General features: G+C 47.6%; 1 protein-coding gene across 2 annotated transcripts; it reads left to right on the top strand.

Annotated features, from left to right (window-relative positions):
- The first annotated feature begins 492 nt into the window (after positions 1–492).
- On the top strand, positions 493–13,502 carry UBAC1 (UBA domain containing 1). 2 transcript variants are annotated; one of them, XM_074556522.1, is made up of 10 exons: positions 493–892; positions 4,681–4,801; positions 5,028–5,101; positions 5,808–5,915; positions 6,431–6,548; positions 7,203–7,311; positions 8,480–8,723; positions 9,906–9,992; positions 10,648–10,786; positions 12,751–13,502. In XM_074556522.1, exons 1-10 carry the CDS (start codon positions 755–757, stop codon positions 12,864–12,866), a joined length of 1,254 nt encoding a protein of 417 aa, XP_074412623.1. In that variant the 5' UTR covers positions 493–754; the 3' UTR covers positions 12,867–13,502. The 2 variants fall into 2 exon arrangements, with proteins under 2 accessions (XP_074412623.1, XP_074412624.1); XM_074556523.1 differs by having other exon boundaries at positions 6,446–6,548.
- The last annotated feature ends 1,276 nt before the right edge of the window (positions 13,503–14,778 follow it).

Consider the following 14,778-nt stretch of genomic DNA (forward strand, 5'->3'; position numbering starts at 1 on the left):
AGCGGCCCGCGGGCCCCCTCTAACGGCGCGCCGGGGAACGCCCGCTGCCCCGGCCGCTCCGTCCCGCCCCGCCCGGGACAGCAGCACCGCCCCGGTGCCTCCCGGTGTCCCCGCAGTGTCCGCGACCCCTCAGCCCTGCCCGGGCCGCCTCACGGACCCCCGAGCGCCGCGGGACGGAACTACAACTCCCGGCATGCACCGGGCAGCGCCGCAGTCCCCGCGCGCACCGGGGCACGGGGAGAAACTGCGATCCCACAATGCATCGGTGCAACTCCATGTTAACTGCGGCGCTGCGGAGCCGTTGATAAACGGTCTTAAACGTCATTAAACGTCATTAAGTGTCATTAATAATTCATTGAAGGTTTATTAAAGGCTTATTAGAGATTTAAAACTCATCTGCCCGCCCAGGGGCGTGAAAGGGAGGGGGGTTTTACGCCTTCACTTCCGGAGGAGCCCCCCCTGGGTAGAACCACATTTCCCAGCATGCCCCTGCCGTTCCCAGCATTTCCGTTTCCGGCCGCGGCGGGAGCGCCGCCGTGTCCCCGGAGGGACGGCGGGGCCCGGGCGGTGACAGCGGCGGTGACAGCGGGCAGGGCCGCGCCGGGCACAGCCACCGGAGCGCTCCCCGCGCCGCCCGGGCCGCGCCGCCGCTCCCCCGGGCCGGGCGGGGTCACCTTCATGGGCGGGCGGCAGCGGCCCGGGGCCTGCTGAGGCGGCGGCGGCGGCGGGACCGGCGGCACCGGGAGCCGGAGCGATGTTCGTGCAGGAGGAGAAGATCTTTGCGGGGAAGGTGCTGAGGCTCCATGTGTGCACCATGGAGGGCGCCGAGTGGCTGGAGGAGGTGCCCGAGGACACCACGGTGGAGAAGCTCAAGGAGCGGTGCCTGAAGCACGTAAGGAACGGGGAGCGGGCTGGGGCCACCGGGACCGAGCTGAGCCACCGGGCTGGGGCCACCGGGGCCAGGCTGAGCCACCGGGACCGAGCTGAGCCACCGGGCTGGGGCCACCGGGGCCTGGCTGGGGCCACGGGGGCCGGGCTGAGCCACCGGGAGCGCCCGGAACCCGGCGGGGCTGGGGCTGGAGATCATCGGGGACCGGGGGAACCACCGGAATTAACAGTCCGGAGAAAGGAAAACTGTCCCGTGAGGAAAACTGATTTTTCCAACTGCCCTGCAAATGGCTTTAAAAAGAGAGAGGGGAATGAGCTCAGGTGCACAGGTGGCTTTGTGTCCTGGCTCGCTGTGTCTGCTGTCCCCCTTGAATTGCTGTAAAACTGTTCCAAATGGAAATTAAACCCCTTCTTGGAGAGTTTTGAGTGTTGGTAGAGGAGGATTAGGGCAGAGATCACTTGGGACTGTTTGGTTCCAGAGTTTGGGGTGTGTTTTGGAGCGGTGTCAGAGATGCCCGGCTCCTGCCCGTGCTGTGGGAGCTGAACTTTACCTGGTTTGTTTCTGTGTTTGGCTGGACTCTGGTCCGGTTTGTTTCTGTGTCTGAGCACAGGAGGAAGGTAGGAACTGAGGAGGAGAAATTGCCTGTTCTGTTAAAATCTGAGTGCAGATCAAAGCTCTCCCAACGCTCTTCCCATGCTTTAAACAAGAACCTAGTGGAGGTGGCCAAAGGGAGAAGGTGCCCAGGGAGGGCCCGGGCAGTGGGAGCAGGGCAGGGCAGCACAGACTGGGTGATCCCAGAGCCCCCGGGCTGGGAGGAGGCTCAGGCACAGCCACATTTGCTGCCCTGAGTGACAGCAGCAGCCTGGGGCTGTGAGCATGGCCAGGAGCTCAGCCTGGCCTGGCAGCTGCACCCCTGAGCTGCTGCATTGCTCCCTGAGGGACACATGGAACCCCAGAGCTGGCAAAGCTGCAGCCCCAGCCCCTCCCTCTGCCAGCACAATGCACTAAATCTCATTTAATGCTGGGGGGTTTGCCTTTAAAGTAGTGCAAAGGCTTGTTTTTTTACATAAAACCTGTGCAATAGGAGAAAACCCCTGTAATTTGTAACCACTTAACTCCTGTTTGAAGGGTTAAAGGTTTTGTTTCCTGACTGAAATAAAAGTGCCCAGGAATCCTTCCAGTACCTGAAGGAAACAGGGAGAGAGGGATGGACAAGGAGAAATGGCTTCACACTGACACAGAGCAGGTGTAGGCACAATTTGATAGCTCAGGGTGATATTTGATTTCAATCTCTGCTGCTTTGTGCACAAATCCATTCCTGGGGTGGATTTCCATAACCATCATGGATAATAAATAGTTTTGAGGAGGGGTAAAATAGACCTGGAGAGATCATGGCTCCTGCTCATGGACTGAATCTTGGTAACATCTTGAGATAATTTCTACAGCCAGCTCTTCCAGGAGATTTATATTTGAGTCCTGAATGTCTCTGAAATCTGAAATCTTTCAGGAAGCAGAGGGAGGTGTCTGTAACAGGTTGCAGCTTGGGATGTGGCCACTTTTCCCTCCATAACCTTCAGATGCTGGCTGATCTCTGAAGTGCCACTGTTGATGTCTTTATTTCCCCCAAATTTGGTGTTTTGGGCTCTTTTGTTAAACAAAGAAATAAACCTCTCCCACTGGTTCTTCCCCTTACCTGTAATATTTGTTTGAACAACCCAAGTTTAATAGGAGGGAGTGTCAGGGCTATTTTCGAATGTTTCTGTTATTAAAAGCAAACAAAAAAAAAAAGTTTTTTTCTTTAAAGCAAACAAAGCCTTGTGGTTTACCAGGATTCCAAGCTTTGCTAGAGGTGTTTGGCATCACCAGGGATTAGGATTTCAGCAGTTGCTCAGGCACCTGTGACCAATGTTTGTCCCTTGCCAGGCAGAGCAGCCTGCTGGCAACTCCAGAATTAAAAAGTAAAGGTGAGAATGAGTAAAGGCACTGCTGGTCAGGTGTTTTTTCTATTTCCAGTGAAGATGAGGCAGGAGTTTCACTCAGCAACCCCTTTGGTGTCTCTAGTGCCCACATCTGCCCTGTTATTCTCTGCAGTTGTTACTAAAGAGGTTGGAGGAACAGGAAATAAGAATTGGTATCCACAAAACTTCAATTTTTTTGCTTAAACTGTTACCTGATTAGTTTTATGATTAATTTCTGCCCACATTTATTATATGATTATCCCCACCTACTTTTTTATATGTGCTGAGGGAAATGGAAATAGATCTGTGTGCCCACCCCAAAATAGATCTGTGTGCCCACCCCAAAATAGATCTGTGTGCCCACCCCAAAGCTGCCCCTTTCAGCTCCTCTCTCCTCAGGATCCGTACCAGGAATGTTCTGAGCTGCTTTGCAGAGATGTTCCACTGATGTCCCCGGGCATTTTGGGGCCCCTTATCAGCTCCATTGCAGGAGGTGCTCCCAGCTGGTAATGTGTTCTTTGGCCTGGGTTCAGCACTTCTTGGGCTGGAGGCTCCTGTGAGACAAAGCAGCACTCAGAGATTCTCACCTCAATCTCAGGGAGGCATCAGAGCCACAGCCAGGTTCAGGTGAGGGCTGGAATTTTAGAATCTGTGTTGGGAACAGGAATTTTGTGCTGTTGGACAAACAGCAGGGAGCTGTTTCCATCAGCTGCAGGCAGCAGGAAGGGTGGGGATGGACTGAAAAGGCTCCTTTGCAGGATGAGCAGCACCAAAATTAGGATTTTTAGTGGGATTTCTGTTGCACAAAAGCTGAACACTCTCTTCTGCAGACATGGTGGAAGTGGCTTGGTAGGAACACTTGGAAGTGGCACTAAAAGCTGTTTGCTGTGGGCAGGGTCAGTGTGAAGTGTCCTGTTTTGTGGTGAGAACAGCAATTTCAGGTTGTTATTTCTAATCTTGCCTTTCTGGAATTGCAAGCACTTTGCTTTCTTTGCCTTGCACTCAAACAAATTGGAAGCCTCTAGATGCTCTGATGGAATAATGTTCCTGAAATCTTTCACTGTGCATCTGGAGCCACTCTGGTGTGAGGAGGAGGCAGCTCAAGGCCTGTGTGAGCACTCTTTTTTTAGGATTTGAACTGATTTCCTGGTGAATTAATTGACATGCAATTTAGAATTGCAATAAGGGAATGAGCACAAAAAAAAAACCCCATTGTGTTCAGATTATTTATGGTTGGGAGGAAGAGCTGTGAATGGAACTTTAGTTCAGCCCTTTCAGCAGGAACCCAGGTTAGGGCTCCAGCAGCCAAATCTTCTATTTCAGCTTGAAACAAGGTACAGAAACTGCCCAGTTTAAGGTCAGAGAAACCAAAATCCCTGCTGGCAGTGCCCTGTTTGCTCAGAGAGTAAATAATAATTATGAGGTGAGGCAGGGAGTCTGTCCTGTTTGGACACTCCAAATGAGGACAAGCATCATTCCAGCCTTCCCTCCTGTACAACACTACTGCTCCTGGTAGATTTGCATTTTTACTTTGTGAAACCAGTTTCTGAGGGACCTCAGTGTTCAGAATTAACGTGGCAGTGGGTCCTGGAGCATCCTTGCTTTGCTCCAAATCTCCAGCACTTCCAGAGCTTAGTGTGAGATTCCTGAGAAAGCACAAATCCACCCACACAGGCACAAATCAAACCTCATTTTCTTTAATAAAATGCTTCATGTGCACTGACCTCTGGCTTAAGCTCTTGAGAAGGCAGGAAATGATGCAGAGTTTGTATGTGGAGGATCCTGAGTGCCAATTTCTCATTTCTGATCTGCAGTGTTTGTTGTCTCCTGCAGTGTCTTCCTGGGAGCTTGGAGGATCCCAAAACTGTGACACATCACAAGCTGATCCATGCTACTTCTGAGAAGGTGCTGACAGACACAAAAACAGTGTTGGAGGAGAACATTCAGGACAGAGGTGAGATTGTCTGGGTTGGAATTTTATCAGTCTGGAAGGAGGAGCTGGGGTTTCATCTGGCACGTTCCAAACCTTTTTAAGATTTTCTCTCTGCTCTGACACAGGAAGCTAAATAAATGGAACTAATACAAAATTCATCTCCAGGAGCAGTTAAATTTTGGGGTATCTTGCAGAGCTGCTCTCCCAGACTCTCTAAGCTGTCAGTGTTCTTTTCTCTCTCTCACAGATGTTTTGCTGCTGGTCAAGAAGCGCGCGCCAACGCTGCTCCCCAAGATGTCAGATGTGGTTGCAGAGGAGAAAGTGAGTCTGGAACATTTTGGATTAACTGTTTTATTGATGATATGGGAAGGGTTTCTGTGATGTACTCTCCTTGGAGAGGCACATGCTGCCAGTTAAATTCTACAGGAACTGCTGCTTATTTCTTCCAAAGTTAGAGGAAGCTGATTTTGCATTTTTAGCTGTCATTCTGAGAACATTTGCCTTAAAATAAAACACACGGGTACACTCTGTGAAAATGTTATAGATTTGATCTTTGAACCAATGTCTAATAACTAAAATACAGTTCAGCAAGTGCCTTAGTTTGTTAGAAAACCCAAAGAAATATGTTGGCTTACTGTCAGGTTGCCTTCTGTCACCCTCTATCCAGCCTCTGGAGCTGGAATGTTGCCCTTGCCTGTTTTATTTTGTTTTATTGGAGATGTTCCTGAGAGTCAGGATGGTGTTGGTGCACGTTGATGTATCACATAAACTCAGAGGCCTCCAAGTTCTCTGGGATCCATCACTGTCCCTCTTTGTGCTGGAATTTCCCTGCATGTTTAGGTGTGAGGACTGAAAGTGGGGCAGCCCAACAGGCCCAGCCGAGCTCTGTAATTGCAGGGTGACACTGGAGCTGTTAATCCATGGCATTACAAGTGACAGAGCCCTGCTTGGTGGCTTGGGGAGGAATATGAAGCTCTGTGCTGTGCCTAATGGGTTATGAAACCTGCTCCTGTTCCCTTCCCTGCAGAGGAAGCAGGAGCAGAAGGCTCCTGACAAGGATGCCATCCTCAAAGCCACGGCCAACCTGCCCGCCCGCAGCGCGGACCGCAGCGTCACCCACCACAACATGAGGGATGTAAGTGCTCTGAGCTCACCCACACCCTAACAGCCTGCTTTCTACTGATTTATAATTATTTTTATAGAGTTCTCTTTTTTCTATAAGAGAAATTTAGGTGTCTGTATGTTTATTAAGTAGCTCAAAGTTTAGACGCATGGTAATAAAATACCGTCCTAAATTATGATTTAAGACATTTTATTTGTGCTTGGAAAAAGATCTGGAAAATGTGAAGATATGGAGTTTTATTTCTTCAATCTTAACTAATTCAGCAGTTTCCTGTGGTTTATTTCCCTTCCTTGACCACTGCCCATGGGGTGTGGTGGAAATTAAAAGCAACTTTCTGCCCAGGAGCTTTTGCTTCCATGTAACACTTCACAGGAAGGTCCCAGACCTCCTGAGAGACTAAACATTGAAAATCAAGCCCTAATAAAGCAACTTAGTGTCCAGAGGGCCAGGCTGCTGCTGTGTTACTAACAATAGATACATTAAGATTCAGTGATAGCTGGTGACTTCCTGTCTAAATGCTTTGACAGTTTCCTTTCTTGCAGTTCCAGACAGAGCTCCGGAAGATTTTAGTGTCTCTCATAGAAGTTGCACAGAAACTGCTAGCACTGAACCCAGATGCAGTTGAACTATTTAAGAAAGCAAATGGTATGAACATATCTTTAGAGTTGTTGGTTCAATGCTGGGAATTTGTTTTTGGAGCATAGGAATGGGCTCAGAGTGAAGTTCAGACCCTGATGTGGCAGCAAAGCTGCTGAAAACTTTGTGGCAAAAGTTTCACCCTGTGGATAAAAATCATGGATATAAAATGTCACTTTGGGATGGGTGAGAAGTTCTATTTAAAAATTATTTGTAGGGATGGCAAAGAATAGTTGAAAATTCACAAGGATGTGGTAAAATGAGGAGAGATGGTGGCTTTTGATCAGGTTGGCAGGAAATGCCCATCCTTGAGATCTGCAACGGCCACATCAAACTTAATTTGTAGAGAAATGAATAATAGATCTTCAGTGAATCTCATATATGTAATTGTGTGGAAATCCCATGGCCATGTGGGAGTTAGTGGGCTTTTGTTTGAGATCTTGAACACATCTGGGCAAAATCTTTGTCCTGGAAGAATCAATTTGAGCCAGAGCGAGCTGAGTGCAGCAAATTAACATGATGAGGTGGCAAAGTGGGGGCAGAAACAAAAGAAGGGATGGGAGAGAGAATGGGGCCTGAACTTAACACATGCCTTTCCATTGACACAGGGGTTTATGTGAGGCTGGCATGAATGTGAGCTCTGTTTTGTTTGTGTGTGTGCAGCCATGCTGGATGAGGATGAGGAGGACAGGGTGGACGAGATCGCGCTGCGCCAGCTCACCGAGATGGGATTCCCAGAGAGCAGAGCTGTCAAAGCCCTCAGGCTCAACCAGTGAGTGGCCAGCACTGCCTGGCACTTTAACACAGATCAGCTTTAACCCAAATTTGCATTTTTTTGGTCTCCTGATATGGGTCACCTCAGTGGGGGCTGGAGGAAGCCTGAGCTCCAAGAAGTGCTGCCTCAGGCACAGTGCAGGTGGTGCAGGGAAGGGGGATCAGGGCTGGATGTGCTCTGCAAGGTCTGGGGGTCACAGAGCTGCCAGGCTGGCACTGTTTCCAAGTATCAAACTCACATTTTCTTTAGCTTTCAAACTCTGATTTTACAGAGGAAAGGGCAGACTTAGCCTGTCTGCACTGGCCTTTCAGCTGTAAAATATACTTTGTGCTGATCTTTAAAAAATTCCAAGAATATTGTGAAGTCCAGAGAGAAATTGCAGTGAAATAGGAGAGGTTATGTAGTTCTTCTTGTGCTCCAAGAACAGGCAGCTGTACTGCCTCACTCCTCAGAGGGGTTTGTTAGGCCATTCTTGAAAAGTTTTGGTGATAGAGTCCACAACATAATCCAATCACACTTTTGCAGTCTCTCAGGAAGACTTTCCCCCCTGCTGTCCTGCAGCTTTCATATTGTAATAGAAAAGCCAAATAGGCAAAGGCTTTCCCTTCTGTGAATATGCAGTAATTCCTGTGTGTGAAATGGAATTACACATTCCTTGCACTACTGTTATTTTGGCCTTTTCTTTTCTACCTGTTCTGGAGAGGTGTTGGGGAGCTCTGGGGCTCCCTTGGCTGGAGCAGTGACATTGCACAGGAAATTATTGTGTCACCCCATGGTGTTCTGCTCCCCTGTCCCTGAGGAACAGAGCCCTTGGCACCTGAGATGTGGCTCCAGTGCAGATTTGGAACTTGCTTTGCTGGCAGTTCTGTCCACAGCTGCAAACAGCCAACTTTGGGAAACTCAGCAGATGCTGCAAAGTGAGGTGACCCCCTCAGAAATGCCTTTCAGAATCTGGGTTGCAGGTCCAAGCTGCACTTGGAGCCTCTCTTTTCCCAGATTCAGAGACAATTGTACATACTCAGAGAACTGAGGTGTTTTGTTTGCTCCAAAACTTTCTTTATGAGTTTTGAGGTGCTAATTAAGCTGCAGGTTCATCCAGCATGGGGATAAATGAGTGCACATGGAGGTGGCTGCACATGCTCAGTGCTGTTCCCGTGTTTTGCAGCATGTCTGTGACCCAGGCCATGGAGTGGTTGATAGAACACGCTGATGACCCTTCTGTGGATGCTCCTCTGCCAGGTGCTGCTCCTGCAGAAGCCCCTGCAGAAGCCCCAGCTGAAGGTGCTGCCTCCTCAGCTGAGGCAGCTGCAGGGCCCAGCTCTGAGGAGGGCGGGGAGGAGGCCAAGGATGAGCTGACTGAAATCTTCAAGAAGATCCGCAGGAAAAGAGAATTTCGTCCAGACCCACGGGTGGGTGCTGCTTATCCCTGTGGGGCTTGTGGGACTGGGAGGGATTTCATGGGCACCATAAAATCCAAATGTTTCAAATGGGACCTCTGGGTAGATGAGTGTTGTGCTGGCTTGGCAGTGTTTCAGTGAGGTGTTCAGGGAGTGTTTAAATTCAGGGATTTTACCTCAGGAATGCATCAGTGTCTGGGACAGCAGGATCTACGTGAAAGGCACTGTAACTTCTGCACCTGGAAACTCTCTGAGGGGACTGACATGAGCTCCAGACCCCTGGCATTGCTGTTTTCACTGCAGCCTGGGAAGGAAGGGTGGCAGGACAGGAGTACATCCTTTGCCTGTAGAAAAGGCTGGATGGGGTCAGAAAACCCAAAGTGTCCCTGCTCCTGGCAGGGAGTTGGAGCTGGATGATCTCCAAAGTCCCTTCCAACCCAAACCATTCCATGATTCTGTGGAAAGGACAGAAGGACATTATTGTTTTAGGGAACAAGGCAAAGTGCCACCAGCAGGTTGAGTCTTGCAGCAAGGACAGGAGTTGCCCTTTGTTCAGAGCACAGCATTACCTGCAGTGGGAATGTGTGGTTCTCCCACTGGGAGCACACCAGGAGGGGCTCTGGGGCACCTTGGCTTCACAACTGGCTGCTCTGAGATCTGGGTTAAGAGCTGCAAATGTGTTTGATAGCCTGGGTTCAATTTCTAAACAATGAAACATTCTGGTGCCATTATCTGGGTATGTTTGTCTGAATCACACTCACCAGCAGTGAAATAAATCTGGGAAGTGAAATTAAATGGGGTGAGAGAACCACAAATGCTCCTCAAGGCTGATCTCTCAGTGAGGTGTGAACAAGAGCTTTGTGACAGGAGAGGAGCTCCAAAATGAGGAGTTTTCCCTCATTTTCCTTCTCTTTTCTGCCCCAGGTACACTTGCTCTTTGCCTTGCATTCAGCTTGCAGTGTTGAGGGTAGGAACTACCTTCACTCCTAAGATTTTTTTTGTTCTTCCACTTTAAAGACACTTTTGATATAGAATATTGAAAACTTTGTTAATAAAATTACTGAGTGCTCTGCATGTGGAGATAATGATGGGGTTTTACCTCACATAAAGCTGTGCACAGAAGGTGAAGGGATATGATTGCTCTCATTTCTGATCTAAATATAAAATTTATTAAGCTGTGGGGTTCTGCTCTAGGCTGTCATTGCCCTGATGGAGATGGGATTTGATGAAAAGGAAGTGGTGGATGCACTCAGAGTGAACAACAACCAGCAAAATGCAGCTGTGAGTACAAAATCCTTCCTGTTCCAAGGGTCTGTCCCCCTGATGCTTCTCTTCCTTGGCTGGATCATATTTTGATCTGTCAGACAGTGAACTCCTGCTGAAGATTCAGGAGCACAAATTGTGTGCCTCCTTGAAGTTGGATACACAACTGGAATGACTGCAAAGGGTCTGGACTCCTGAGGCTGGGCTGTCAAAAAGCCTTTGAGGAACTCCCTCCCCACAGTGTGAGATTGTGCTGTCATAGGAAGGAGAAGATATTCCCAAGAATAACTGGTTTAGGACAGGAGTCAGTGATCCAGGATGGATTCAAGCCATGTAATGTGTAAATTACCATTTGGCAGCAATGCTCCCACAGTTTCTGGAATCAGAAAACAAGAAGTTTTTCCAAGATTAATTAGTCCCCTGCTGTATATTAAGGATAATTTTGTGGACACAGCTGGCAGCCAGGGAAGCCTCTCTTCAGTATCCAGTGCTGGCTGCTGTTGGAGAGAGGATATTGGGTTGGATGGCACAAATGAATGTGTGAAAAGAAATGTACAGCTCAGGCTTTAACTGGGAGAGGGAAAAGTATTTTTAAAATGCCACATTAGCAAAACTTTTGAGTAGAGCCACTTTGGTGCTAATGAAATCTGATGTGCCTGCTGATTTCTTTCAGTGTGAGTGGCTGCTGGGAGACAGAAAACCTTCTCCAGAGGACTTAGATAAGGGCATTGACACCAACAGCCCTCTCTTCCAAGCCATCTTAGAAAACCCAGTGGTACAATTGGGGCTCACCAACCCTAAAACTCTACTAGGTAAGTGCTGTGTGGGTTCCTGCTGGGTTTGCCAGGAAATCCAAGCAGAGGTGATGGTGACAGCCCCTCTGAGCCTGTTCCTCCCTTGCAGCTCTGCTGTTTGTTTGCTCCATCCTGCAGCTCAGCTGAGCCCAGAGCAGGCCTGGGGGCTGTCCCAGGAGTGGCTGTAATTCCCCAGGATTACACTTGCTGAACTTGGGTAGCTGCTGGCTGCAGTGCTTTGTGGATTTAGGAGACCTTTTGTGTGCTCCCTTTTGGCCACGAGGGGAAAAATCAGGAATGTCTGTCTAGAACTCTGATTATTTCACAGAAAAAACAAGGCTGTGCAGCTCCCTGTGTGTGAGGCCTCATCACTGGGTCAGAAGGGAACTTGTGGAAAAATAACCCAACAAGAAGGTTGAGCTAAGGCTTTGCCTATCAAAATGGAGATAAAATGGGAAAACATCTTTCCCCTTGCCTGAGTTTGAGCTCTGTGGTAAAGTCTGTGTGCTCAGGGTCAGAAAGGCTGTGGGCACAGTGTGAGCCCAGCTGAGGAGACTGACAGTGCCCCAAATCCCTGAGGAATTGTTCTTTTTGACAGCACAGAACAATGACTGGCTCTCCCATGTAGTTATAAAAAGTTTTGCATTTAATCTTTGGCTTCAAAACTTATTTGAAGCAATGCTTTTAAATAAAGGCTGTGTGCACAGCTCATTCAAGAGAGCCTTTAAAAATACTACTTTAAATGTAATTAGGAGAGTTTGCAAGCCTTTAAATAATTCAAGAGCAGAACCTTCCCACTCTTGATTTCTGAACAAATGGTCTCTTCATTTCCAACAGGGGTTCCACACTGCAGCTCAGAATATAAATAGAAAATGAAATGCCATTATAGGAGCTCATGGAGCTTGGATGAACATCAGAGAATAAATTCCTCATGATACATCTGCAAATTGCTTATGTCACAGGTTTTAGTAATGAGGGTTTGCATTTAATGACCTCCTTACAGAATATTGATAAATCTTTAGTTTTAAGCTTCTGAGTCTGTGTTAAAGAAAATAGTTCAAGTGCTGAAAGAGGAGATCTGGGTTTTATTTTGGGCTTTCCTGGAGGCAAGTTGCATGACCTTGAGTAAGGTATTAATGAGGAGCCTTTCAGAGGTGCTGGGCACTTCCAGCTCCCACTGATGGCCCTTGAGCTTTGTGCCCTGACACTCCTGGGAAAATCAACCCTGACCTTGGGCCAGGCTCTTACAACACTGCCCTTTGGGTGAGTGTGCAGCTGCTTTTTTTGTCCCATTCTGTGATGACTGGCTCCAAATGTCCAGGAGCCCAGCTCAGTGGCTGTCCAAGGGCTTAAATCAGTGCCTGGCCCATTCCTCTGCCAGATTGGCAGCTCAGCTCTTGCAGTGGCTGCCTGGTTCCTTCAGCATGAGTAGAAAAGTCATAACTAGAAACAGTCAAAACAACAGAAAGGCAAACAAACAGCAAAGCTCATTGTAGAGACAGAATATTAAATATTTGGACCAGTTAGCACAGGGAACAGACAAGGGGTGACTGTGCTTTCCATGAACTGTCTTGGCTAAGTACCAGAGAGGAAAAGCATATTGGTGCAAGAAATCCAGGCTGGGATGTGGAAAAAGCTTTGGTCAGAGGAGTGGAGCTGCAGGAGAGTGTTCAGGAATGGATAAATTCCATGGCATGATCCTGGAGACAGAGGCCTGGACACATTTGTTAAGGCTTTACCTTTTCAACCTCATGTCCTTGAGGGTTTGTGGGCTGGCCTGTAATCCAGTCTGAGCATTTAATCACTGTCTGCAGTGAGGAAAGCACAAAGCCTGTGCCACCATGCCAGGCTCTGGATCCTTGGGAATGCCCAACGTGCATCCCCACCATTCCTGGGCACTGCAGCTATTCCTCACTGCCCTGCTGCTGAAACCTCCCAAACATTGAAGGACTGACAGTTTGCAATCCCTTTTTTGTTGGCAGCCTTCGAGGATATGCTTGAAAACCCCTTGAACAGCACTCAGTGGATGAACGATCCCGAGACGGGGCCGGTGATGTTACAGATCTCCCGCATCTTCCAGACACTGAACCGCACGTAGAGGGAGCTGCCAGTGCACTGTGCCACCTCCCCCTGGCCTCACTCCCCCTCCACCTCCCCAGGAGGCTGCCTGGATGCTTGGGAAGGGGTGGAGGGAAGGGAGGGAAGGGGGAAATCCTGGCTGGAGGGGTCTCTCACACAAGAGAGTTCGTAGTTACGGCCAACAGGAGTGAGTTGCCTTGTGGATTTAGTGTTAGTGGAAGAGGTTTGAGGATTTGTTCATGTTTTCAGGTATTAGGTTTAAAATAAAGTATATCTATTAAAAAAAAAATAGGAAAAAGGTTTTGTGAAAACATTTAAGAATCTGATTGTTGGAAAGAAATATTGCTCGTTCAAAAGGCCTGTGACAGTTTTCTGGCCAGTTTTGCTAGGATCTGGCTGGTGTTTACAAAAGGTCACTGACCACTAGCATAGGATATTAATCATCTCCATACAGTATTAATTTATAGCTCTTATCAAATTGCAAAACTGCTTTTTAAAAAAAAAAAAAAATTGATTCTTAGGAAATGTTTTTTAAAAGCCCAAATCTTGGGAAAGCAAGCACATTTCTATCCAAGCTTGTTTATCTGGCATTCTAATTTAAGCAGAATCATTCAGAGATGGAATTCTAATAAATAGCATTACTTTTTCCTATTTATTTGCTGCGTTAGTGTTGTTGCAGTCCCACTGGGGTTGAACTTGCAGGAGGTTCTCTGTCAGGTACCATAAAGGTGCAGGATCTCTTTCACCACAGAATTCACCACATCAAGGCTTGGATTCCCAAGTGGCTGCAACTCCTAAGCTCACACTCTGCCATATCCCATTGCAAGGAGGGATATGTTCACACAGTGGTTTTTTTTTTTTTCCTATTTTTATGTGCACAGTTTTGGCAAGGGGCTTGTGGGGGTTTTATTCTGTTTACAAAAAAAAAGCAACTGAATTGCATGGGGGGGTTTTGCTGGGGTTCTGTAAAGCAGCAGAACCACACAGGTTTTTATCTTGTTTAAGGTATTTAAAGCACGCTTGAAATTGTTATCTTTGAGTTAGAAGTGGGGTTTTCTTTATCCTTATTTTTACCATGGTCATACCAAGAATGTCAGGCTGGGTCTTTCCTATTTTGCCAGAAGACTGACTTGAGATTTCAGAGAGGAATTCTGAGCTATTAAGAACAGAACTCACTGTGAATATCCAGCTGGTGTTTATGATTGGGCTCTGCAGGTGTTACTTTTTTAGCAGTCTGCTAAAAAAAGGAGTTTATTTTCAACTCAGTGCAACATGATTGACATCTGTCATCATCCCTGCCATGCCTTGTGCTTCACAGCCCTGCAGGAAAGGCAGAAGAGGACAAAATTTGCAGAGAAAGCAGGTGGAGACCCTGTGCTTAAACAGCACAAAGGTTTCCTGTCAGACAGGGAGATCCTGAGCAAGTCACCTCGGAGCTGTGGGAGGGATTTAGGTGCAGTTGGGTTTTTTTAAACAAAAATGCAGCAAGATGCAACCCGAAACCCTACAACAAGTTTTGGCCTGAACTTGGCATCTGCTCTGTGCTGTTATGCAGCTGAGGCACTGAAGTTGCCAATTTCTCATCATTAATATGAAGGGTGGGGAAATCAAAACAGCCTGAGATTTTATCTTGTCTTACTATCCCAGGATTCTTTTATTTTTTTTTTTTAATTTTGTAATTTCATATTAAGCTTTACAGTTGATGACTGCTGAAATATTTACTTCTACATTTAGAAATTCCAAGCTTTATAGAGATGTTTCTTCTGTTCAAATTGGACAGTAAAACCATTTTTGTGGGCTCTTGCTAAGAATAGACTGAGATGACATGAAATTATAACCTTGTCCTGTAACTGAAGCCAGGAGCCTGATCCTGCACCCCAGTGAGCTCAGCACAGCTACTCATGAGTAGCTGTGACTGAATATTGTGGTCT

This window comes from Zonotrichia albicollis, chromosome 21 (genome assembly GCF_047830755.1).
Source record: "Zonotrichia albicollis isolate bZonAlb1 chromosome 21, bZonAlb1.hap1, whole genome shotgun sequence".
NCBI lineage: Eukaryota > Metazoa > Chordata > Aves > Passeriformes > Passerellidae > Zonotrichia > Zonotrichia albicollis.

Excerpts from the sequence above, each read along its gene's own strand:
- UBAC1 (XM_074556522.1), top strand. The coding sequence starts at position 755 with ATGTTCGTGCAGGAGGAGAAGATCTTTGCGGGGAAGGTGCTGAGGCTC. Across the intron at positions 893-4,680 it reads AGGAGCGGTGCCTGAAGCAC|TGTCTTCCTGGGAGCTTGGA; the intron begins GTAAGGAACGGG and ends TGTCTCCTGCAG. Across the intron at positions 9,993-10,647 it reads ACAACCAGCAAAATGCAGCT|TGTGAGTGGCTGCTGGGAGA; the intron begins GTGAGTACAAAA and ends GATTTCTTTCAG.